This window comes from Ranitomeya variabilis, chromosome 2 (assembly GCF_051348905.1).
Source record: "Ranitomeya variabilis isolate aRanVar5 chromosome 2, aRanVar5.hap1, whole genome shotgun sequence".
Classification (NCBI taxonomy): Eukaryota; Metazoa; Chordata; class Amphibia; order Anura; family Dendrobatidae; genus Ranitomeya; species Ranitomeya variabilis.
This window is the reverse complement of record NC_135233.1, coordinates 94,452,685-94,478,769: the sequence shown is the minus strand read 5'-3', so window position 1 is coordinate 94,478,769 and position 26,085 is coordinate 94,452,685. Positions and strand designations below refer to the sequence as shown.

At 42.4% G+C, this 26,085-nt stretch overlaps 1 protein-coding gene across 2 annotated transcripts in view; it reads right to left on the bottom strand.

Annotated features, from left to right (window-relative positions):
* The window catches only part of USP34 (ubiquitin specific peptidase 34), a 260,330-nt gene that overhangs the window by 188,460 nt on the left and 45,785 nt on the right, over positions 1-26,085 (bottom strand). For both annotated transcript variants that reach the window (XM_077282722.1, XM_077282723.1), the window contains exons 2-3: positions 19,704-19,791; positions 15,138-15,570 (exon numbers count right to left, since the gene is read on the bottom strand). In XM_077282722.1, the coding sequence (XP_077138837.1) occupies positions 15,138-15,570; positions 19,704-19,791 (521 nt within the window). The remainder of the gene's footprint in view (positions 1-15,137; positions 15,571-19,703; positions 19,792-26,085) is intronic.

The window sequence follows — 26,085 nt, the reverse complement described above, 5'->3', positions numbered from 1 at the left end:
CGTGAGCCTAGTTTTGCATATGGCGAGTTTTGCATGTAGCGAGTTTTGCGCGTGGCGAGTTTTGAGTGGTGACTTTTGTGTTTCGACTTTTATGTGGCGAGGTTGGTGTGTGTGTGGTGAAATGTGTGCTGAGGGTGGTATATGTGTTCAAGCACGTGGTAGTGTGTGGCGCATTTTGTGTGTGTGTTCATATCCCCGTGTGTGGTGAGTATCCCATGTCGGGGCCCCACCTTAGCAACTGTACGGTATATACTCTTTGGCGCCATCGCTCTCATTCTTTAAGTCCTCATTGTTCACATCTGGCAGCTGTCAATTTTCCTCCAACACTTTTCCCTTCACTTTTTCCCCATTATGTAGATAGGGGCAAAATTGTTTGGTGAATTGGAACGCGCGGGGTTAAAATTTCACCTCACAACATAGCCTATGATGCTCTCGGGGTCCAGACGTGTGACTGTGCAAAATTTTGTGGCTGTAGCTGCGACGGTGCAGATGCCAATCCCGGACATACACACATACATACATACATACACACATTTAGCTTTATATATTAGATATACCTGTATGTAATCTCCTGTATATAGTATAAACCTGTGTGTCATCTCACCTATATATAGTATATATCTGTGTGTCATCTCCTCCTGTATATAGTATATACCTGTATGTCATCTCCTCCTATACATAGCATATACCTGTATGTCATCTCCTCCTGTATATACTATATACCTGTAGGTAATCTCCTCCTGTATATAGTATATACCTGTGTGTCATCTCCTCCTGTATATAGTATATACCTGTATGTCATCTCCTCCTGTATGTAGTATGTACCTGTATGTCATCTCCTCCTCTATATAGTATATACCTGTGTGTCATCTCCTCCTGTATATAGTATATACCTGTGTGTCATCTCCCCTGTATATAGTATATACCTGTGTGTCATCTCCTCCTCTATATAGTATATACCTGTGTGTCATCTCTCCTGTATATAGTATATATGTGTGTCATCTCCTCCTGTATATAGTATATACCTGTATGTCATCTCCTCCTGTATATAGTATATATCTGTATGTCATCTCCTCCTGTATTAGACCTCATTCACACGTTATTTGGTCAGTATTTTTACCTCAGTATTTGTAAGCTAAATTGGCAGCCTGATAAATCCCCAGCCTACAGGAAGCCCACCCCCTGGCAGTATATATTAGCTCACACATACACATAATAGACTGGTCATGTGACTGACAGCTGCCGGATTCCCATATGGTACATTTGTTGCTCTTGTAGTTTGTCTGCTTATTAATCAGATTTTTATTTTTGAAGGATAATACCAGACTTGTGTGTGTTTTAGGGCGATTTTCGTGTGTCAAGTTGTGTGTGTTGAGTTGCGTGTGGCGACATGCATGTAGCGACTTTTTGTGTGTCGAGTTGCATGTGACAGGTTAGTGTAGCAAGTTGTGTGCAGCAAGTTTTGCGCATGGCGAGTTTTGCGCGTGGCGAGTTTTATGTGTGGTGCCTTTTGAGTATGTGCAAGTTTTGTGTGAGGCAACTTTTCCATGTGTTGCAACTTTTGTGCATGTGGCAATTTTTCCGTGTGTGCAAGTTTTGCGTGTGGCGAGTTTTCCGTGTGGCGAGTTTTGCACGTGTGGCAAGTTTTGCATGTGGAGAGTTTTGCGCGTGGCGAGTTTTGAGCGGCGACTTTTGTGTTTCGACTTTGATGTGGCGAGGTTGGTGTATGTGTGGGGAAATGTGCGCTGACGGTGGTATATGTGTTCGAGCACGTGGTAGTGTGTGGCGCATTTTGTGTGTGTTCATATCCCCATGGTGGTGTGGTGATTATCCCATGTCGGGGCCCCACCTTAGCAACTGTACAGTATATACTCTTTGGCGCCATCGCTGTCATTCTTTAAGTCCCCCTTGTTCACATCTGGCAGCTGTTAATTTGCCTCCAACACTTTTCCTTTCATTTTTTCCCCATTATGTAGATAGGGGCAAAATTGTTTGGTGAATTGGAAAGCGCGGGGTTAAAATTTCACCTCACAACATAGCTTTGACGCTCTCGGAGTCCAGACGTGTGACTGTGCAAAATTTTGTGCCTGTAGCTGTGACGCCTCCAACACTTTTCCTTTCACTTTTTCCCCATTATGTAGATAGGGGCAAAATTGTTTGGTGAATTGGAAAGCGCGGGGTTAAAATTTCACCTCACAACATAGCCTATGACGCTCGCGGGGTCCAGACGTGCGACTGTGCAAAATTTTGTGGCTGTAGCTGCGACGGTTCAGATGCCAATCCCGGACATATACACACACACACACACACACACACACACACACACACACACACACACACACACACACACACACACACACACATACACATACATACATACATACACACATTCAGCTTTATATATTAGATTTAGTGGTGAGAAAAGAAAAAAAAACAGGTTTTGAAAAAAAGTTGAGGTTATGTGGTCATTACCAGAGAGACGTACCATTTTTATTTTTCAGTCGATCAAGTTGTGTGATGACTTATTTGTGGGGGGGCAAGAAGACGTTTTTATTAGTACCATTTTGGGATAGAGGTGACTTTTTGATCACTTGTTTTTTTGTAGAATTGCGGCAAACAAGAAACAATATTTATGTTCTTGAATTTTTAACAAATACGGCGGTTTACCGATCGGGTTAATTATTTGTATATTTTGATAGATCGGAATTTTCTGAACACGGCGATACCACATGTGTACTTGTTTTATTTTTTTAAATATCTATTTTCAATAGGGGAAAAGGGAGGGGGGAGACTTTAACTTAGGTTTTTTTATTTTTTTCATTTTATTTTTTTTCTTTTGTTACTGTTAGCCCCCTTAGGGGACTTGAAGATGCATTCGTCCAATCGGTTGTGCTATATACAGCGATGCCTCAACATGTCATGACAACCCATCGGCGACCCCCAATCACGTCACGGGCAAGTCCATGGATAGAGAGAATGACGAGCATGCATGTCAACGCATTTTTAATGCCACTGTCAAATTGACAGCTGCATTTCACAGATTAACAATCAGGGGCAGAGCGCAGTCATTACCTGCGGGAGCACAGCCATCACCTGCCTCCAACTTGCGCCGTACATGTACGGCAGATATTGTGAAGGGGTTAAACCAGTTAGTCATGATGCACAAAATAATTTATAAATAACATTTCTCACTTGTCTACTTTACATCAGTATCATTTTTTAAAAAAAAATTTGTTAGGAAGGGAGAAGTGTTAAAAATTTCAGCAATTTCTCATGTTTCCAACAAAATTTACAAAACTCTTTTTTGGGACCACATCACATTTGAAGTGACTTTGAGGGACATATGTGACAGAAAAAAAAAACAAAAGTGACAGCATTTTTAAAACTACGCCCCAGAAAGTGCTCAAAACAACATTCAAGTAGTTTAGGCTACTTTCACACTAGCGTCGTGCACTGCGATGTTGCAGCGCAGCGACGCATAGTGTGGAAGCGCCGCATAACGGAGGCAGCGGATGCTGTTTTACATCGCATCCGCTGCCCCATTGTGATGTGCGGGGAGGCGGGGGCGGAGTTCCAGCCGCGCATGCGCGGTCGGAAAAGACGCTATCGACGCACAAAAAAAGTTACATGTAACTTTTTTTGTGCCGACGCAACCGTCACACGACTGTTGCGACGTGTCGCACTGCGTCGCTAATTCAAGTCTATGGAGAAAAAACGCATCCTGCAAGCAATTTTGCAGGATGCGTTTTTTTCTACAGAACGACGCATAGCGACGTGCAGTGCACGACGCTAGTGTGAAAGAGGCCTTATAAACCCTTTCGGTGAATCACAGGAATTAAATGAATGTGGAAGGAAAATTCACATTTTTTCTTAAATTTGGGGCTAAATGAACATTTTTGTATTTTCACAAAAGGGTAACATCAGAAAATAAACCACACAATTTGTTGTGCAATTTCTCTTAAGTCTGCTGCAACCTCATATGTGGGGAAAACTACTCTTTGGGCGCAAGGCAGGGCTCAAACGGAAGTAGCACCGATGGACTATTGGAGCGTAAAATTGTCTGGAATAGACAGCAGATGCCACTCCACGTTTGCAGAGCCCCATCTTGGAAACTACACCCCTCAAGGAACTTTTCTAGAGGTGTAGTGAGCACTTTCAACTCACATGCACTTTACAGATTTTTAGTATGTTGAGCCAAGAAAATATACATTTTTCCACAAAAATGTTGCTGCGGCCCCAAATTTTTCATTTTCACAAGGGCAACAGAAGAAAAAGAAAAATAGACAGTACAATCTGTTGTGCGATTTCTCCAAAGTACGCAGACACCTCACATGTGATGGAAAACAGTTTGGGCACACGGGAGGGCTCGGAAGGGAAGGAGCATAAATTGAATTCTGGAGCAATTTTGGCTAAAATAGATTGCAGAGGTCATGTCACATTTGAAAAGCCACTGCCATGCCAAAAAAAAGCAGAAACCCCCACAAGTGACCCCATTTTGGAAACTACACCTCTTGAGAAATTCGTCTAGGGGTGTAGTGAGTATTTTTCACTCGGGCGATTCACAGAATTGTATAACATTTAACTGAGTCAATGGAAAATTACCATTTTTCCACTAAAATGTTACTTTGGCCCCAAGTTTTCACTTGTCAAAAGGGGACAATAGGAGAAAATGAACGGTACAATTTGTTAGGCAATTTCTCTTCAGTACACCAATTCCCCATACGTGGTCAAAAACTACTTTTGAAGCACATGGCAAAGCTCAGTAGGGAAGGAGCACCATATTTAGGAATATTTTGCTGAAAAGGTTTACGGGTGCTATGTCACATTAGCAGAGCCCCTGAGGTACCAGAAGAGCATCATCCCTCATTAACCTCTTCATGACCCCAGCTTTTTTTTTCGATTTTGCGTTTTTGTTTTTCGCTCCCCTTCATCCCAGAGCCATAACTTTTTTATTTTTCCGTTAATATGGCCATGTGAGGGCTTATTATTTGCGGGACAAGTTTTACTTTTGAACGACATCATTGGTTTTAATATGACGTGTACTAGAAAATGGGAAAAAAATTCCAAGTGCGGTGAAATTGCAAAAAAAAGTGCAATCCCACACGTTTTTGTTTGGCTTTTATGCTAGGTTCACTAAATGCTAAAACTGACGTGCCATTTTGATTCTCCAGGTCAGTATGAATTCATAGACACCAAACATGTCTAGGTTCTTTTTTATCTAAGCGGTAAAAAAATTTCAAACTCTGCAAAAAAAAAAAAAAAAATTGTGCAGTTTTCTGATACCCGTAGCGTCTCCATTTTTCGTGATCTGGGGTTGGGTGAGGGCTTATTTTTTGAGTGCCGAGCTGACGTTTTTAATGATACCATTTTGGTGCATATACATTTTGATCACCCGTTATTGCATTTTAACGCAATGTCACGACGACCAAAAAAACGTAATTCTGGCGTTTCAAATTATTTTTCTCGCTACGCCATTAAGCGATCAGGTTAATCCTTTTTTTATTGATAGATTGGGAGATTCTGAACTCTGCGATACCAAATAAATCTAGGTTTGATTTTTTTTAATTCTTTTACTTTGAATGGGGCGAAAGGGGGTGATTTCAACTTATTTTTTAAAAAACATTTTTTTTTTTAATTTTGACATGCTTCAATAGTCTCCATGGGAGGCTAGAAGATGGCACAACTCGATCGGCTCTGCTACATAGCAGCGATCATCAGATCGCCGACATGTCCCGTATATGATGCGGGCTCACAGCCGGAGCCCGCATTAAAGTGGGGGTTCTTACCTCGGACGTACTATCCCGTCCGAGGTCAGAAAGGGGTTAAGTGACTTAATTTTACAAACTACACCTCTCAATGAATTCGTCTATGGGTGCAGTGCTTATATTGACACAACAGGTGTCACAAAATTTTATACCATTGGGCTGTAAAATAATTAAACTTTTGACTCAAATTTTGTTTTAGCCCTAGATTTTACTCTTTCACAAGAAGAAAAGGGTAAATGTTGCAATAAAAGTTGCCCCACAATTCCTGCTTAAACACGAAAAAAAAAAACATTTAAAAAAAGCTTACATGTTAGCTTTTTTGGGGCCTTTTTATCATGTATGTCTGGCGTATAATTTTTTTCTTGTTTGAGCTTATACCAAGTGTGTAGTTGGTGAACTTATTATATTAGTTGTGCCCTCAATTATTCTACACAATTTCTGCTCAAAGTTGCAATACCACCTATGTGGCTGTACAGTACGGTTTAGCCACACGAAAGACCCGGGAGGGACCGAGCGCTATTTGCCTCATGGAACGCAGTGTTAAAAAAATAGTTTGCGGACTCCATATACAGAGCCCCTAAGTGCCAGAAGAGTGACCCCATTTTGAAAATTACACCTCTCTGGGAATTGATCTACAGGTGTAGTAATTTTATCTCCATAGGTGTTATCCAAAAAACAAGCAGCAGTGGCTCTTGGTGAAATTTGCAAATCTGCTATTGTAGTGCCGAGAACATTGTGCCCAGCTCATGCTTCTGGAGACATGGAACTGCAAATTAAGCCCTCAACGCTACAGAGATGACAAAGTGTGGGTCTCAAATGGCAGGGGGGCATTTGGATTTGGGAGCACAGAATTCGCTGGATTTCTTTTGGGGGAGGGCGAGAAGCCATAGCACTTTTTCCAGAGCCTTTGCGCTACTAATAAAGTGGAAGCCCAATATAATTCCATTGACACATGAGTGGAGACGTGGATTGAGTTAAAGCTTTTATTGGGAACATATTACATAAAAATTTGGATCGCACTTATCCTGCGCCCTACGCTGAGCACTTACATCGGTGTTTCCATCTATATCTCCGAATGACGCGATTCAGATGAAATCCCCGAGCGATCCATTCACTTTAAATGAGGCAGCAGTTATTCTGGACTCAGTCTGGCCTCTGTTCGGTGGTGTCCTTTTCAGAGGTGACAAAACTGTGGTCGACCGCACGTTTATGCACACTTAAAAGACTGACCGATGTATCATAAGCCAGACGGCGTCTACATTGCCGCCATCTGCCTTATTGTAGGTAATCTCCAGTAGGGGGTTCCGTCTGAATCACGTATTTCAGATATTTACACCCCCCGAAACGCAGTGTCTGCAAATTGAGATTCTGGTTTGATTTTTATTTTAAGTCATGTGATAAGGCTTGTTAAAGGGTCGACATTGACTGTTAGGATTGCTACTTCCAAAAGGTGGCACTAGAGTTCTAGTTCTCTTCCTCTCTGAAGAGACAATTTGCATATTTCCCAAAGGAGCATTGTGGCTTTAAAGGGAACCGGTCACCCCCCAAAATCCAGGGTGAGGTAAGCCCACCGGCATCAGGGGCTTATCTGCAGCATTCTGGAATGCTTTAGATAAGCCCCGATGTTACCTGACAGAGGAGAAAAAGAGGTTAGGGTACCGTTACACAAAACGATTTACCAACGATCACGACCAGCGATACGACCTGGCCGTGATCGTTGGTAAGTCGTTGTGTGGTCGCTGGAGAGCTGTCACACAGACAGCTCTCCAGCGACCAACGATGCCGAAGTCCCCGGGTAACCAGGGTAAACATCGGGTTACTAAGCGCAGGGCCGCGCTTAGTAACCCGATGTTTACCCTGGTTACCATCGTAAATGTAAAAAAAAACAAACAGTACATACTCACATTCCGGTGTCCGTCAGGTCCCTAGCCGTCTGCTTCCCGCACTGACTGAGTGCCGGCCGTAAAGTGAAAGCAGAGCACAGCGGTGACGTCACCGCTGTGCTCTGCTTTTACTTTCCGTCCGGCAGTCAATCAGTGCGGGAAGCAGACGGCTAGGGACCTGACGGACACCGGAATGTGAGTACGTACTGTTTGGGTTTTTTTACATTTATGATGGTAACCAGGGTAAACATCGGGTTACTAAGCGCGGCCCTGCGCTTAGTAACCCGATGTTTACCCTCCTTACAAGCGAACGCATCGCTGGATCGGTGTCACACACACCGATCCAGCGATGACAGCGGGAGATCCAGCGACGAAATAAAGTTCCAAACGATCTGCTACGACGTACGATTCTCAGCAGGGTCCCTGATCGCTGCTGCGTGTCAGACACAGCGATATCGTATGGATATCGCTGGAACGTCACGGATCGTACCGTCGTAGCGACAAAAGTGCCACTGTGAGACGGTACCCTTAGAATATACTCACTTAGGGGCAGTCCCACTGCGGTCCGGTCCGATGGGTGTCTCATGTCCGCTCCGGCGCCTCCTATCTTCATTCCATGACGTCCTCTTCTGGTCTTCACGCCGCGGCTCCTGCGCAGGCGTACTTTGTCTGCCCTGTTGGGGGCAGAGCAAAGTACTGCAGTGCGCAGACGCCGGGCCTCTCTGACCTTTCCGGCGCCTGCGCACTGCAGAACTTTGCGCTGCCCTCAACAGGACAGACAAAGTACGCCTGCGCCGGAGCCGCGGCGTGAAGACCAGAAGAGGACGTCATGGAATGAAGATAGGAGACGCTGGAGCGGACCTGCGACGCCCATCGGAGCGGGACCGCCCCTGGTTGAGTATAATCTAATGTCTTTTTCTCCTCTTTCAGGTAACATCGGGGGCTTATCTACAGCATTCCAGAATGCTGTAGATAAGCCCCTGATGACGGTGAGCTTACCTCACCATCGATTTTGGGGGTGACAGTTTCCCTTTAAGTCTCCTCATCTCAACATGCTTAACATATCACTCTCCACAAGGAGAAATGATACTTCTTGGATCCCGGTCAGACGCCTCTCACTCAGCCGAACCAGATCTCACACTTTGCACTGACGAGGGGCAGTACCCCGAAACACAGTGTATGCAAATTGAGATTCTGGTAGATTCATGTGACAAGGCTCGTTAAAGGGTCTACATTGACTGTTAGGATTGCTACTTCCATTATGTGGCACTAGAGTTCTAGTCCTGTTCCTCTCTGAAGAGACAATTTAGATATTTACCCAGAAAATCGGTGTAAGCACTCAGAGCAGTATAAATGTAAACTGAGCTTTAGGCTATGTGCACGCGTCAGGATTTTCTGCAGAATTATCCTGAATAAAACCGGATTTTTTCTGCAGGAAATCCGCATGCAGTTTTTTTGCGTTTTTACCGCGTTTTTTCCCAGAGCTTTTCCAATGCAATTAAATAGCGGTAAAAACGCGAAAAATCAGCAAAATGAATGGACATGCTGCGTTTACCACAATGCGTTTTTTTCGTGGAATATATATGCACAAAAATTGCAGATGGGATGCATATGTATGCGTTTTTAAGCGTTTTTATCACGTTTTCATAGTGAAAAAAAGCGAAAAATCCTAAACGGGTGCACACAGCCTTACTGCGATCTCTGGGAGGCAAGAATTGCTTTCATTTTGGTCCTCGTGTGGTACAAGTGATTAGATGACTATTCTTTGAGTGGGTGCGATTACAGCAATACCAGATTTATATAGTTTTTGTTTGGCAGCAGTAAAAAAAAAAAAAAATAACCTTTTTTGGCAAAAACATCGCCATATTTTGAGAGCTATAATCTTTCAATATTTCTGCTGATATTGATATGAGGGCTTGTTTTTTGCGGGAGGAGTTGACGTTTTTATTGGTACCATTTTCGGTCACAACATTTATTGATCGCTTTCTATTCCGGCTTTTAAAAGGCAGAATGAAGAAAAACAGCAATTCAGAAATTGCATTTTGTTTGTTTTTTTATGCTAATCACAGTGTGGTAAAAGTGATAAGAATTTTATTCTTCGAGTCAGTATGATTACAGCGATACCACATTTACCATATATAATTTTTTATGTTTCGTCGCTTTTACACAATTTGATAAAACAAATTATTTGCATCTCTAGATTCTGAGAGCCATAACTTATTTCTCCGCAGTATGATAAAAAACAACAACATTTTTTTCCACTTGTCGGCTCCAGCTCTGAGCAGGAGCTTACAGACCACTGCCCCTGGATGACCCTGCAGTTATCTTTCACGATCGATCCCTCCCTCTGCAACCGGATCGATGTTGCTATTGACAGCTGCATCAGAAGGGTTAAATTCCCGCGATCAGCGCTAGCACAGATCGTGGGCATTGAAGTATGGTATCCCCTCTCGTAACACTTTTGATCGTGCCAGCGCTCAGAATGAGCCTGCACAATTGTCACGCCAATATCTCTCGTTACTCCCCAACCACTTTTATCATTTGCTTTATTACACAGTAACAGGACCAGCGCTGTGGAGTCTGTAAGCCAAACCTCCGACTTATCAATTTCCCCTGACTCCACAGCACAGGTCACTACTGAGCATGTACATAAAGTGCAGCACAGATTCATCTCCACTAAAAGCCGAGATCCTTAGATCAGGAACAGAACAGACACTTAGAGGACATTTCATAACTTTCCCAAATTATTATGAAAAAATGTACAGCACATCCTGCATTGTACTACTGTACCCAATTTATTATTTCTTTTAAGAGTCGGTCCATTTTATACCGACCACCAACATTGGACACCGACTTAGACTCCACAGCCCTGAACAGGACGTCACTGGAGGCAGCGCTGCACTCACTGTAGCAGCGCTGCACTCACCGTAGCATCATCCATCCGTTCTCCTGTAACAGGACGTCACAGGGGGCATCATCGATTCCCCCTCCTGTAACAGGACATCAGTCACAGGGGGCAGAGCGACAATTACTCGTTTCTTGCATCGCCACCATCTGAAGATGTCCTGCCTCCTGGGTGACAGACACTGCGGGACAGTTTAGCGCAGCAGCGGCATTCTGCTTCTGTCTCCACTGTCGCATGTTCTGTGAAACAAGATGTTAGGAGGGCAGATAGAAGCAGTGACACCAGTGCCTCCTCCTAACGACTACTCATTTGAGGGCGGTACTGGAGGCTGTGGGGCAGAGGAAATGTAAAAAAAATAGGGGGAAAAAAATAAATCAGCAGTGCTTCTTTAGGACTCGTTCACATGTGGCATTTTTTGCCACTTTTTTTTTTCTTTTTTTTTGTAAGCTACACAGATTTAAACTTTCAGCTATGTTCCCACAATGAGGTTTTGGTGAGTTTTTGATGTTGCAGATTTTCTGTACCCATTAAGTAAAACGGATTAATTGTATTTTTTCAGCGTAAAAAAAAAACCTCAGAAAACTCACCGTGGGAACATAGACTCAAAGCATTTTACAAATCTGCAGCAAAGCCATTTCTTTCAATGTTGTTGCAACATTTTTTAACCAAATAAATGAAAAATGTATGTATTTTAAACAGCACTTTTCCTGCGGCATACAAGCTGTTGAGCAACTATAAATCCCAGCATATCCTGAACGTTATCTAGGAGTTGAAATTCATAACGGCTGGGGTAACAGGTTACTGACATCTGCCATAAAGCAGTTTAATGATAAAGAGTGCTAGTTATTCTTAAAAACGATCATCTAGACCTACCTAGAGACATTTCACCTGTCCCAGCATTCCTAAGCAGTCAGGTTATGTAACCGCTTACTCTAGAGCACATGCTATTCACAGTAAATGCCTCCTTACTACTATATATGCAAATTGCCTCTTCTGAGAAAAAGAGGACTTAACTCTATAGCGCCACCTGTTGGAAGTAGCGATCCTACAAGTCACAATCAACCCTTTAACGAGTCGTGCAATATGACTTAGGATAAAAGCCAAATCAGTATCTCAATTCGCAGACACGGTGTTTCGGGCTGTTGGCCCTCGTCAGTGCGAAGCATGAGAACTGATTTGGCTAGGTGAGAGGCTCTGGACTGGGGTCTAAGGGGTAACGTTTCTCCTTATGGAGAGTAACATACCAGCTGGCTTGTCAAGGTAAGGAGGCTTATTCGCTGTGCAATGCTCCTCTGGGAAATTAAATATGCAAATTGCCTCTTCTGAGAAAAAGAGGACTTAACTCTATAGCACGACTCGATAAAGGGTTGATCGTGACTTGTAGGATCGCTACTTCCAACAGGTGGCGCTATAGCGTTAAGTCCTCTTTTTCTCAGAAGAGACAATTTGCATATTTAATTTCCCAGAGGAGCATTGCACGGCGAATAAGCCTCCTTACCTTGACAAGCCAGCTGGTATGTCACTCTCCATAAGGAGAAACGTTACCCCTTAGACTCCTTACTACTAAGATTTTGACATTTAGCCCCCAGCAATATTAGATTAGACAGTTTATGATAACTTATCCTGCCAGAAGAAGCAGCAGCTACACAATCTCTGGCCTTGTGGGAAATTTTCCTCTCCTCTCACAATCACCTATGTAACCCATTCCCAGCCGGGCGATTTTACGTCTTCGTTTTTTCTCCCTCCTCTCCTTTTAAGGCCCACAACCTTTATATTTTTCCATCCACATAAGACACCCCTCATTAGGAATATTTAAAAAATTCAAGTGCGGCGCAAACTTGCAAAGAAAAATTTAAATTTTTATTTTTTTTTTTTAAATAAGAGTTCACCGTGAGGTAAAAATGAGCTGTCAATTTCTCAATTTCTTTTTCCATGTCAATAAAGTGATGGCGATACCAAAGGTACATATTTTATTTTAAGTGGGGAAAAAAAATATTCAGAAACATAATAAAAATTTGCTCACGTCACCATGTTCAGCGACCAGTAATATTTTCATTTTTCAATCAATGTCATTATGTAAGGGCTTGTTTTTTTGTTTTTTACATTAGACATTTTGATTGATTACTATTGCATTTTTTTTTTCAAAGTTACGTTGAATGAAAAAAATCAATTCTGCAGCTTTGATTTTTTCTTGTTACCCCAGCTAAGGATCAGGTTTATCATTTTTATATTTGGATAGGTCAGATTTCTATGGATATGGTGAGACAAAAGGTTTGTTTTTTAAGTTCTTTAATTTATTTTAATGGTGAAAAAAGGCAGAATTTTAACTTTTAATCATTTGCTTTTATTTTTATTTCCTGAACCTGTGATCGCTTATACTGTACTATTGCAGTACATAGTGATCAAAATACCACTGGGCTTCATGAGAGCCCAGTCATGACAGACATTAGGGGCTTCAGCAGCCCACTGGCCGACCTGGCAAAACAACGGCACCCTGCAATTGCATTCTTGGGGTTGATGGGTACTTAGATCAATGCATCAGGCACTGTAAACACCACTTTCAGACAGGGACATTTAACAAGTTAATAGCATCAGGCAGAGCTCGGCTCCACCAGCAATTGTTAGAGGCAGATGATGGCTCAATCACACAGCCATCATCAGCTGGTAAAAGCAGCCTCAGATTCTGAGCTTACTTCAAAGAAAGGGACCATTCACAGTAAGGCTGTGTGCACACGTTGCTGATTTTTCATTTTTTTTTTTTTTTTTTAGATAAAAACGCTATAAAACCGTAAAAAAACAGCATACAATATGCATCCCATCATTTAGACATTTAGAATGAATTCCACAATTTTTGTGCACATGCTGCGTTTTTTACCGCGATGCATTTTTTTCGCAGAAAAAACAACGCATCGCTGTAAAAAACGCAGCATGTTCATTAATTTTGCGGTTTTTTTTGCGGATTTCCCACTATAAAATGCATTGGGAAATGTCCGAAAAAAAACGCGGTAAAAACGCATGCAGATTTCTTGCAGAAAATTTCAGGTTTTTCTCAGGAATTTTCTGCAAGAAATCCTGAATGTGTGCACATAGCCTAAGGGCTTAAAGCTCCTTGTGAGATGTCACCCAGCCGTCCAGAATCCTTAACATCATATTTTCCTGCTTTTATTACGATGCATCCTCTGCTACCATACTGGTGCATAAACACAATTGAGCGGTAACTGAAGTCAGCAATTGTGAAAGCCACATTTCCCCAAAACTTATGCAACAGATAGCGGCTATCACAACTTCTAGGTTGTTCTGTGTATGGGGGTATCGCAACTCTACCGGCAGCAAAAGCCATGGGATGCCCGCATGCTCACCACGTGTATATATATTTTATGCACAGGCCAGGACAGCAGCACTGGACGTAGACAAAGACGTACGGTAGGTGTCAGCCTCGAGGACACCATCCAATGGTCCTGTAGTCAAATCAAAATACTGGAATAGAAATACAGCCAGCCGGAGACCTAATTCGGACTTGTCAACTGAAACCCAGAGGCCCCACCAGCTTTTCTAAGTATGTTCCCTCTGAAACGCAGTATTTTAAGAGTAAACACACCTGCCTGCAATTGTGCAGCCGATGGCAGTTTCACGCTGCCTTTAATGACAGGTTCCCTTTAACTATTATTATAACATTTCCAGGCTACAAGGCATTATGCCGGACTGTGTGTGTACAATAGAAAATGGTCACATTTAGCCAGTGCAGGAAGCTCTTTGTACACCCCCTATCCCAGTAGCTACTGGCCATTTTGTAGTTGGATCATCAGCTTTGTAATTCATATAAACACATTATTCACATGTAATGTTTTTGATGTTTCAGAGGTTACCAGTTGCGGAGCTAGCAGCACAACTCCATCACCTGTATTAAAGGTGGCAGCAGGGTACTGCCAAATCATCATCACTAGGCCACCAGACAAGAGCCCTGCGAACGGCCTCCTACCTGCCGACACAGCAGTCTTCTCTATTAACCGCGCAACAATGATATAGCACCAGACCAACCAAACAAAAGAGCCAGTATTGTAGGAGGAGGCTTGCAAGGCTTTCGTTCACCGGTCAGAGTACTGATATAGTCACTGGACCGAGGTCCTGTGAACAGATGCTCTCATCTCTAGTAGTTATTTGTAAACTGTATTCGGCCTATGCTACATTTCCTTTGGTTGATTATAAAATAAATGTTAGATCCATGCGTTTAAAAATATTTTTTTTCTATTACATGCACTTTTGGTGGCATGTCTACATCCATATACATGATCAAAACTGCCACCCCCCAAAAAAAACAAAAACACTGTTGACCTCACTAAGGACCTTTTTACAAACAACAAACTTTTTGAGCATGTCCATATTACAGCCACACCATGTACAGTGGCTCTTATATAGGGGGACTGGCCATGGGGGATAATATTCACATGGTCCCTAAAATGGCAGCTACAGCCTAAACATTTGGAGATTGCGTATTACTAAGTTTCAGTAAATGAAAACAATTCTTTGCAGCATTACAACCATCTGCTAGCAAGAGATGAACCCGGCAGCGACCATGACACATACCTCTATTGTGGGATGGGTGTTATGCTTGTATGCTGTATAGAGGGGAAATTGGATCTGAAAGATTTTTGCCACACACAATAACAGTTTTTCTTTTTCGTCAGTGCTCCATAAAGTAAACGGGTCAGTGCTTTTCAGTGGGTCCTCTTCTGTCAGGTTACAAGTCCTTGCAGTTTCCAACGGCTTCTCAGGGGCTTTACATGGTGGCGATGGCCCCTCTTCCCTCTCCTCCTCCGGAGGCTCCTTCTCCACATTCAGCAGCTCCTCGGATGGGTTAGTCTCATCCTGCCAGTTTGTATCAGGGCTAGTAGTGCAAATTTTCAAAAGCTGGTCCCGCAGGGCTTGGACTTGGCTAATCACCAAGTTAATAAGGGCACATACCACTTGGTTGAAGATCTCCAAATGTTTATACTCCTTAAAGCAGCACAGACACTGTCTGAAAACAGAAGTGAAAAAAAAAATAAATCCAATTAAGGCTACACCGTGACCTTCACATGTTCTGATCATACACTACTCGCACACATTAATGGGAACTGGTCAGAACATTTTAACTGGGGACATACCAGCGTAAAAAGGATAGACAGTCATGAGAAATCTAGTGTAGAAGTCATAAGCAGATCAGGCTGGAAGTGCACTAGGTCCGTCCGAGGGCAAGGACCCCCAGTGCACTTCCACCCTGATTTGCATTTGTCTTATAAGGCAGGTTTCTCATATCTCTCACCGAATTACGACAAAAAAGGTAGCATTTTTATTAGGGCCATACAACTACTGCCATGCTGACAGGTTTCCTATACAGGCATTTTCCACTTCTGGGATTAGATCAGTGGGAAGGGGCCCGACACCTGGCGGTCCCTCTGATCAGCAGTAACCTTCTCCAGGAATACACAGTGGTAAAGCTGTAAACTGTGTACGAAGAAGGACGCCACCGCTGTCAGATTAAAAGAAGCAGATCTGCAAGACCCAGAAGCTCTTGTCCCGATCCGCACACTGTTTATATGCACACAGCTCTTGAAATGTAATGTAAAGTTCATACAGGCAAAAAAAACAAAAACTTAAAAACTTTAAAAAAAAAAACAACTTTATATAAATGCAAAAAAACAACCATTTTGGAGAACACTGTACATACAGTCATGGCCAAAAGTATTCACACCCCTGCAATATTGTCAGATAATACTCAGTTTCTTCCTGAAAATGTTTGCAAACACAAATTCTTTGGTATTATTATCTTTATTTAATTTGTCTTAAATGAAAAAACACAAAAAGAATTGATCTAAAGCCAAATTGGATATAATTCCACACCAAACATAAAAAAGGGGGTGGACAAAAGTATTGGCACTGTTCGAAAAATCATGTGATGCTTCTCTAATTTGTGTAATTAACAGCACCTGTAACTTACCTGTGGCACCTAACAGGTGTTGGCAATAACTAAATCACACTTGCAGCCAGTTGACATGGATTAAAGTTAACTCAACCTCTGTCCTGTGTCCTTGTGTGTACCACATTGAGCATGGAGAAAAGAAAGAAGACCAAAGAACTGTCTGAGGATTTGAGAAACCAAATTGTGAGGAAGCATGAGCAATCTCAAGGCTACAAGTCCATCTCCAGAGACCTGAATGTTCCTGTGTCTACCGTGCGCAGTGTCATCAAGAAGTTTAAAGCCCATGGCACTGTGGCTAACCTCCCTAAATGTGGACGGAAAAGAAAAATTGACAAGAGTTTTCAACGCAAGATTGTGTGGATGTTGGATAAACAACCTCGACTAACATCCAAACAAGTTCAAGCTGCCCTGCAGTCCGAGGGTACAACAGTGTCAACCCGTACTATCCGTCAGCGTCTGAATGAAAAGGGACTACAGGTCCTTCTCAAAAAATTAGATAAAGTGTTAAATTTCATTATTTACCATAATGTAATGATTACAATTAAACTTTCATATATTATAGATTCATTATCCACCAACTGAAATTTGTCAGGTCTTTTATTGTTTTAATACTGATGATTTTGGCATACAACTCCTGATAACCAAAAAAACCTGTCTCAATAAATTAGCATATCAAGAAAAGGTTCTCTAAATGACCTATTACCCTAATCTTATGAATCAACTAATTAACTCTAAACACATGCAAAAGATACCTGAGGCTTTTAAAAACTCCCTGCCTGGTTCATTACTCAAAACACCCATCATGGGTAAGACTAGCGACCTGACAGATGTCAAGAAGGCCATCATTGACACCCTCAAGCAAGGAGGGTAAGACCAAGAAAGAAATTTCTCAACAAATAGGCTGTTCCCAGAGTGCTGTATCAAGGCACCTCAATGGTAAGTCTGTTGGAAGGAAACAATGTGGCAGAAAACGCTGTACAACGAGAAGAGGTGACCGGACCCTGAGGAAGATTGTGGAGAAGGACCGATTCCAGACCTTGGGGAACCTGAGGAAGCAGTGGACTGAGTCTGGTGTGGAAACATCCAGAGCCACCGTGCACAGGCGTGTGCAGGAAATGGGCTACAGGTGCCGCATTCCCCAGGTAAAGCCACTTTTGAACCATAAACAGCGGCAGAAGAGCCTGACCTGGGCTACAGAGAAGCATGAAAGCAAATTTTGCATGTCATTCGGAAATCAAGGTGCCAGAGTCTGGAGGAAGACTGGGGAGAAGGAAATGCCAAAATGCCTGAAGTCCAGTGTCAAGTACCCACAGTCAGTGATGGTGTGGGGTGCCATGTCAGCTGCTGGTGTTGGTCCACTGTGTTTCATCAAGGGCAGGGTCAATGCAGCTAGCTATCAGGAGATTTTGGAGCACTTCATGCTTCCATCGGCTGAAATGCTTTATGGAGATGAAGATTTCATTTTTCAGCACGACCTGGCACCTGCTCACAGTGCCAAAACCACTGGTAAATGGTTTACTGTCCATGGTATTACTGTGCTCAATTGGCCTGCCAACTCTCCTGACCTGAACCCCATAGAGAATCTGTAGGATATTGTGAAGAGAAAGTTGAGAGACGCAAGACCCAACACTCTGGATGAGCTTAAGGCCGCTATTGAAGCATCCTGGGCCTCCATAACATCTCAGCAGTGTCACAGGCTGATTGCCTCCATGCCACGCCGCATTGAAGCAGTCATTTCTGCCAAAGGATTCCCGACCAAGTATTGAGTGCATAACTGAACATTATTATTTGATGGGTTTTTTGTTTGGTATTAAACACTTTTATTTGATTGGCCGGGTGAAATATGCTAATTTATTGAGACAGGTTTTTTGGGTTATCAGGAGTTGTATGCCAAAATCATCAGTATTAAAACAATAGAAGACCTGACAAATTTCAGTTGGTGGATAATGAATCTATAATATATGAAAGTTTAATTGTAATCATTACATTATGGTAAATAATGAAATTTAACACTATATGCTAATTTTTTGAGAAGGACCTGTATATTGTAGGAGACCCAGGAAGACCCCACTTCTTACCCCGAGACATAAAAAAGCCAGGCTGAAGTTTGCCAAAACTTACCTGAAAAAGCCTAAAACATTTTGGAAGAATGTTCTCTGGTCAGATGAGACAAAAGTAGAGCTTTTTGGGCAAAGGCATCAACATAGAGTTTACAGGAGAAAAAAAAGAGGCATTCAAAGAAAAGAACACGGTCCCTACAGTCAAACATGGCAGAAGTTCCCTGATGTTTTGGGGTTGCTTTGCTGCCTCTGGCACTGGACTACTTGACCGTGTGCATGGCATTATGAAGTCTGAAGACTACCAACAAATTTTGCAGCATAATGTAGGGCCCAGTGTGAGAAAGCTGGGTCTCCCTCAGAGGTCATGGGTCTTCCAGCTGGACAATGACCCAAAACACACTTCAAAAAGCACTAGAAAATGGTTTGAGAGAAAGCACTGGAGACTTCTAAGGTGGCCAGCAATGAGTCCAGACCTGAATCCCATAGAACACCTGTGGAGAAATCTAAAAATGGCAGTTTGGAGAAGGCACCCTTCAAATATCAGGGACCTGGACCAGTTTGCCAAAGAAGAATGGTCTAAAATTTCCAGCAGACCATTTTAAGAAACTCATTGATGGTTACCAGAAGCGGTTGGTCGCAGTTATTTTGGCTAAAGGTTGTGCAACCAAGTACTAGACTGAGGGTGCCAATACTTTTGTCTGGCCCATTTTTGGAGTTTTGTGTGAAATGATCAATGTTTTGCTTTTTGCTGCATTCTCTTTTGTGTTTTTTCATTTAAGACAAATTAAATGAAGATAATACCAAAGAATTTGTGTTTGCAATCATTTCCAGGAAGAAACTGAGTATTATCTGACAGAATTGCAGGGGTGTGAATACTTTTGGCCATGACTGTACACCACAACTGTACACTGGGAAGCACCCTGCAGACCAGTAATCGTCTCACAATTCTATACTGATCAGACATTTCTAAAAAATAAAAAACCTTTAGAGTTAAATTGAGATAAAGGTCATATATACACAAACACCACATTACAATTAATAACGTATATAAAATGCAAAGACCTCTATAAAGAACAAGTAGGATTTGCATTCTTTATAATCAGTTCCGCGTCAGAATTACACACCGCTTACCTCTGTGTCCAGGAATTAATGTAAGCAAATATCTTGAGAGCATGCTCTTTTCTGAGGTGCAACTCATCACTGCCATCAGAGTCGGATACTACAATATAATAAGAAAAAAAAAGTTATTATGACGAGGTATAAAAGCCAGTACGAGGCTGAAGTGCGGACCAATTACTGAGGTATTTTACACTGGTTCATAGCGTGCCAAACCACAGCACCGTGCAGACCGTCACCATTCACATCTGTCCCCTATGGGGTTGATCTTATGTCCCTATACCAGATGCATACCTAGGAAGCCAATTAGCATTTTAGTATGGGTTTTGAGCACTTGGGAGGAAGTTGAGAGCACACGACTGCGGTCTGCCTGGAATAAGTCTGTCAGAGGGTTCGGACGTTCCTGCATGAGCCCCATTTATCACAACTGACCTGTATAACATTGTGTACAAATAGCTCTGGGACGCTTCAACATATCAAAGGGATTAAGGCTGGTTTCACACTTGCGTTTTTGTCCGCTGCGTTTTAGCGCTAAAAAACGCATGCGTTTTTTTTTCTATACTTAACATTAAAAACGCATGCTTTTTTTAGCATGCATTTTGATGCGTTTTCGTCAACGCATGCGTTTTTTGACGCGTGCGTTTAGTTGCAGAAATGCAACCTGTAGTAATTTCTAGCTGCGTTTTTTTGACGCAAAAAAACGCATGCGTTTATTCGTGGCAAAAAAAAATGTATTGCTGTCTATGTAAACGCATGCGTTTTTAAGCACATGCGTTTGCTTGCGTTAAAAACGCATGCGTTTTTATAGAAAAACACAAGAAAACACAAGAAAAAACAAGAAAACCCTAACCACAAGAAAAAACAAGAAAACCCTAACCCTACCCCTAACCCTGACAAGCCACCCCCACCATCAAGGTGTTAAAGGGATCCAAACCCTAACCCTATATGACAGTCAATACTCTACGAGTGTATATTTTTAGTACTCTATAGCAATACAGTATATCTTGGGGTGTCCACATTGAACAAAGCTTATTAGAAGAATGTCCTGGTCACCAGGTCAACATAATAGCCAATTCCTATGGATCGTTAGGGGTAGGGTAGGGGTAGGGTTAGGATCCCTTTATCACCTTGATGGTGGGGGGTGGCTTGTCAGGGTTAGGGTTTGGATCCCTTTATCACCTTGATGGTGGGGGGTGGCTTGTCAGGGTTAGGGTTTGGATCCCTTTATCACCTTGATGGGAAAACATAATATATAATAATAATAAAATGGTGTGTGTGTGTATATATATATATATATATATATATATATATATATATATATATATATATATATATATATAGAGATATATATATATATATATATATATATATATATATATATATATATATATATATATATATATATATATACACACACACACATACACACACACACCTATATATCTATATCATTTGTATCGCAATTTCTCCAGAACAGTAATACCCCATGTGTGTTCGGAAACCACTGTTTGGGCACACAGCAGGACACAGAAGAGAACCTGCACTATTTGACTTTTGGAGGCCATATTCTGCTGTAATAGTTAATGGCAGTTATTTGCAAAACCCACTAGGTTCAACAGCAGCAGATAACCCCCAAGCTGCCACATTTTGGAAATTACACGCTTTTGTGCATGTCTAAAAAGAAGAGACACCGCCAGGACAGAGGCCACACAGTCCAAAGTGACCCCATCTGACTCGTTACAGTGAATGGTTCTGTCAGGGGTTTTGGTCTGAATGTTGAATTAGGCTAAATTCACATTAGCGTTTCTGTGCGCAGCGTATCATCTGCATGCGCAAACGCGTGCCAAAACGCATGCATAAGCATGCTTACGCCTCCGCATCATCTTACGCAAACAAAAACGCTGCGTGTGCTTGCGGTTAAATGCGTTTTGCCATGCGTTTGCGTTCATGCGCATGGTGGAGGCGGTGAAATTTTTTGGACATGTGCAGTCTAAAGTACGCATGCGTATCAAACGCATTCGCACATATGTCATTGTGTACCAATACGTTTCCATAGACAAGAACGCGGTTTTTGACACAATCATCTGCATGTGGACGATTGCGCAATATTTGACGCCTCAAAAAATGCAACAAGTTGCGTTTGCCAGAAACCGCCACACACCGCAAAATGACGCATGCGTAAGCATCCGCGTGCAAAAGCATGTCCCTGAGTACACAAGGTTAAAGATATGTACGCATGAGGATGTATGTGGATCATACGCTGCGCACAGAAACGCTAATGTGAACCCATCCTTAGACGGGAACCCTGACGAATGCTCAGCATAGAGCAAAGGATAAGGCCCGATTCACACAACAGTGTTTTGGGGTCCGATGCACGGACCAGACGTGTCTGTCCTAACCTGAAATCGACAGCCTATGTCCAAGGCTGAATTCACATTTGCGTCTGTGTGCGTAGCGTACGATCCGCATCGATCTGCATGCGTCACGCGTACATATCTTTAACATTGTGTACGCAGGGACATGTTTTTGCATGCGGATGTGTGCATAAGCGTCATTTCGCGGTGTGCGGCGGTGTCCGGCAAACGCAACATGTTGCATTTTTTGAGGCGGCAAATATTTCGCAATTGTCTGCAAGTGGATGATTTCAGATGATTGCGTAAAAAAACGCATTTCTGTCTATGGGAACGCATTGGTACGCAAGGACATGCGCACACATGCGATCGATACGCAAGCGTACTTTAGACTGCGCATGTTCAGAAAATTATGTCACTGCCTCCACCATGCGCACAAAAAAACGCAAACGCATGCCAAAATGCATTTAAACGCAATATATGTAATGTTTGCATACTTGAAATACAACTTTGCAAAAAATTATATATATTCTTTTTGTATCCCCATATTCTAAGATCGGTAACTAATTTTTCCACTTGATTGGAGACTTGTTTTTTTGAGGGAAAGTTGTTTCTTTATGTACAAACATGACTTCTTGATTGCATTGCATTCCATTTTATGTGAGGTGGTATGAATAAAAGTGTTTTGCTTTTCCTATAATGTTCTCTATATGGGTTTAGTAAAGTGACAGTTTTAAAGTCTGTCGTTCCAGGAACCATAGATACCAAGTGTTTACTTTTTACCTAAAAATTTGGGTTTTAAATGGTAAAACATTTTCCACGATTTATTTTTTTATTATATTTTTTACAGTAGTACAATTTTTTCAGAAACTTTTTTTTTTTTTTTTACACACAATCCCATTGCAGGGCTTGAATACTGAATAGTCACATATTCCAGCATACTAAGCCTGTCAGTTAGGCCGGGGTCACACTAGACCGTAATACGGACGAGTGCTATGCGATAAAAAAAATCGCATAGCACTCGGCCCAATGTTAATCTATGGTTCAGCTCCCATCATCCGATATTTTCTCCACCGTATTTCGGATCCGAGGGAACTCGCAGCAGGCTGCGATTGTCAGCGTATCTCGGCCGAGACTCGCCAATGCAAGTCTATGGGTGCGAGAAAAAATCGGATTACACACGGACCATGCGTGTGCATTGCGAGAAATACGCAGCGGTGTTCTATAGAAAAGCCGGTAATTCAATTGCCGGCTTTGCATTTCTCCTTCACAAACCCGACAGGATATGAGACATGGTTTACATACAGTAAACCTTCTCATATCCCCATTTTTTTTGCATATTCCACACTACTAATGTTAGTAGTGTGTATGTGCAAAATTTGGCCGCTGTAGCTGCTAAAAAAAAGGGTTAAATGGCGGAAAAAATTGGCGTGGGCTCCCGCGCAATTTTCTCCGCCAGAATGGTAAAGCCAGTGACTGAGGGCAGATATTAATAGCCAGGAGAGGGTCCATGGTTATTGGCCCCCCCGTGGCTAAAAACATCTGCCCCCAGCCACCCCAGAAAAGGCACATCTGGAAGATGCGCCTATTCTGGCACTTGGCCACTCTCTTCCCACTCCCTGTAGCGGTGGGCTATGGGGTAATGAAGGGTTAATGCCACCTTGCTATTGTAAGGTGACATTAAGCCAGATTAATAATGGAGAGGCGTCAATTATGACACCTATCCATTATTAATCCAATTGTTTGAAAGGGTTAAAAAACACACAAACACATGATTTAAAAGTATTTTAATGAAATAAACACAGCGGTTGTTTTAATAATTTATTGCTCGCTCAATCCATTTTCAGACCCTCGCTTGGCAAAACAATAAACACACAATATACATACCTTCTGATGTCAGATCACGTCCCACGAAGTAATCCATCTGAAGGGGTTAACTAATATTACAGGCACGAGCTGCGATAAACTACTCGCTCGTACCTGTAATCCCCGGGTGCTGAAAGGAAAGCAGTGATCTATACTTACATTCAGTCGCGGTGATGCGCCCCTGCTGGATGTTCTCATGAACTGCAGCCTGGGAACTTTTTCCCACGCTCCAGGTCATATGAGGACATCCACCAGGGGGCGCATCACCGCGACTGAAGGAAATGTAGGTCAATGTCATCTTACAATAGCAAGGTGGCATTAACCCTTCATTACACCATAGCCCACCGCTACAGGGAGTGGGAAGAGAGTGGCCAAGTGCCAGAATAGGCGCATCTTCCAGATGTGCCTTTTCTGGGGTGGCTGGGGCAGATGTTTGTAGCCACGGGGGGGCCAATAACCATGGACCCTCTCCTGGCTATTAATATCTGCCCTCAGTCCCTGGCTTTACTACTCTGGCGGAGAAAATTGCGCGGGAGCCCACGCCAATTTTTTCCGCCATTTAACCCTTTATTTTAGCAGCTACAGCGGCCAAATTTTGCACATACACACTACTAACATTAGTAGTGTGGAATATGCAAAAAAAAAAAAGGGGATATGAGATGGTTTACTGTATGTAAACCATGTCTCATATCCTGTCGGGTTTGTGAAGGAGAAATGCAAAGCCGGCAATTGAATTACCGGCTTTTCACAGATATCGCGCTGAATGAAATATAAATACAGAATATATATATATGTTTTCCCGAACATTTGAGCACATAAATCCATTAGATGTCGGTTTTGCAAGCTTGCGAGAAAATCTCGGCATACGGATGCCATACGGATGTCACACAGATCATTTGATGCGAGGAAATCGCATCCTCGCACTGCACACGGATCACTGTTTTTGAAACATTTGTGCGATTCTCGGCCGTGAAAAACGGACCGTTTTTTTATACGTTAAGTGTGTCCCCGGCCTTATACTATGTCCTGGCCCTTTAGTCTCCACTTATAACAGGGCCTAATAGTCTACCATACTTGGCTGACAGAGGCCGCCGTTAGGCCTCTGGATGCCATGTGATCTATCGCCACCCTGAGATTGGTCACAAGGTCGCTGATGAGTTAAAAACGGAGGCCTCTCCCACTCTCGACCACCTAGATACTCAGTCGCTAATGATTGCAGCATGAACCAGACATGACCTCCAAGTCACTTTGCTGCTGATAACTTATTAAGGCTGCTTAAACTCTAAAAAGGGAACAAGTCAGCAGTTCCAAAAAAACATAGGCGCTTATTTATGAACAGGGTCTTCATTTCAGACAATTTGTAAAAGGGACTGCCTGATTTCTTCTGAAATTTCTGAATTGCTGTACACCGACATCTAATGGATATTAAATGCTGAATAATCATTGCACAACTTTCGTAGGAACTCCCCTAGTGCTCTTGGGGTACGGGGTGTCAGACCCAGGGCTGTGGAGGCTATGTTCATTTTGGTGGAGCTGGTATAAAATAGACTGACTCCTAAAATATACTGTATAATAAATTGGGTACAGTAGTACAATGCATGATGTGCTGTAAATGTTTCCATAAGAATTTGGGAAAGTTATGAAATGTCCTATAAGTGTCTGTTCTGTTCCTGATCTAGGATCTGGGCTTTTAGCTGAGATAAATCTGTGCTGCACTTTATGCTCATGCTCAGTAGTGACCTGTGCTGTCCTGGATACACTAACCATTCATAATTCCCTAATGTGATTTCCCCCCACATGACTGCCCCTGCCCGGTATAGGATGCAGGTAGGGAGGCCGATACAGGCGATTCTGCTTATACCGATCCCTACAGTTTCGCCCATGTGTCTTGCATTACAATATACTTCCCGTCTATGCCCATACAGAGAAAATGGCCAAGTCGTGCAATCACTTTAAGAAGTACAGTGGCATGTAAGTTTGGGCACGTCTAGTAAAAATTACTGTTAATGTGAAGATGAAATCATTTATAAAAGGCCTAAAATTAAAGATAACCATTCCTTTGTATTTAAGACAAAAAAAAATAGTAATTTTTTCTTCATTTTAAAAATAAGGGACATTAGTGGACGCCAAAGTTAGGCACCCTTGGAGATTTGTGCACTCAGATAACTTTGACCAAGATT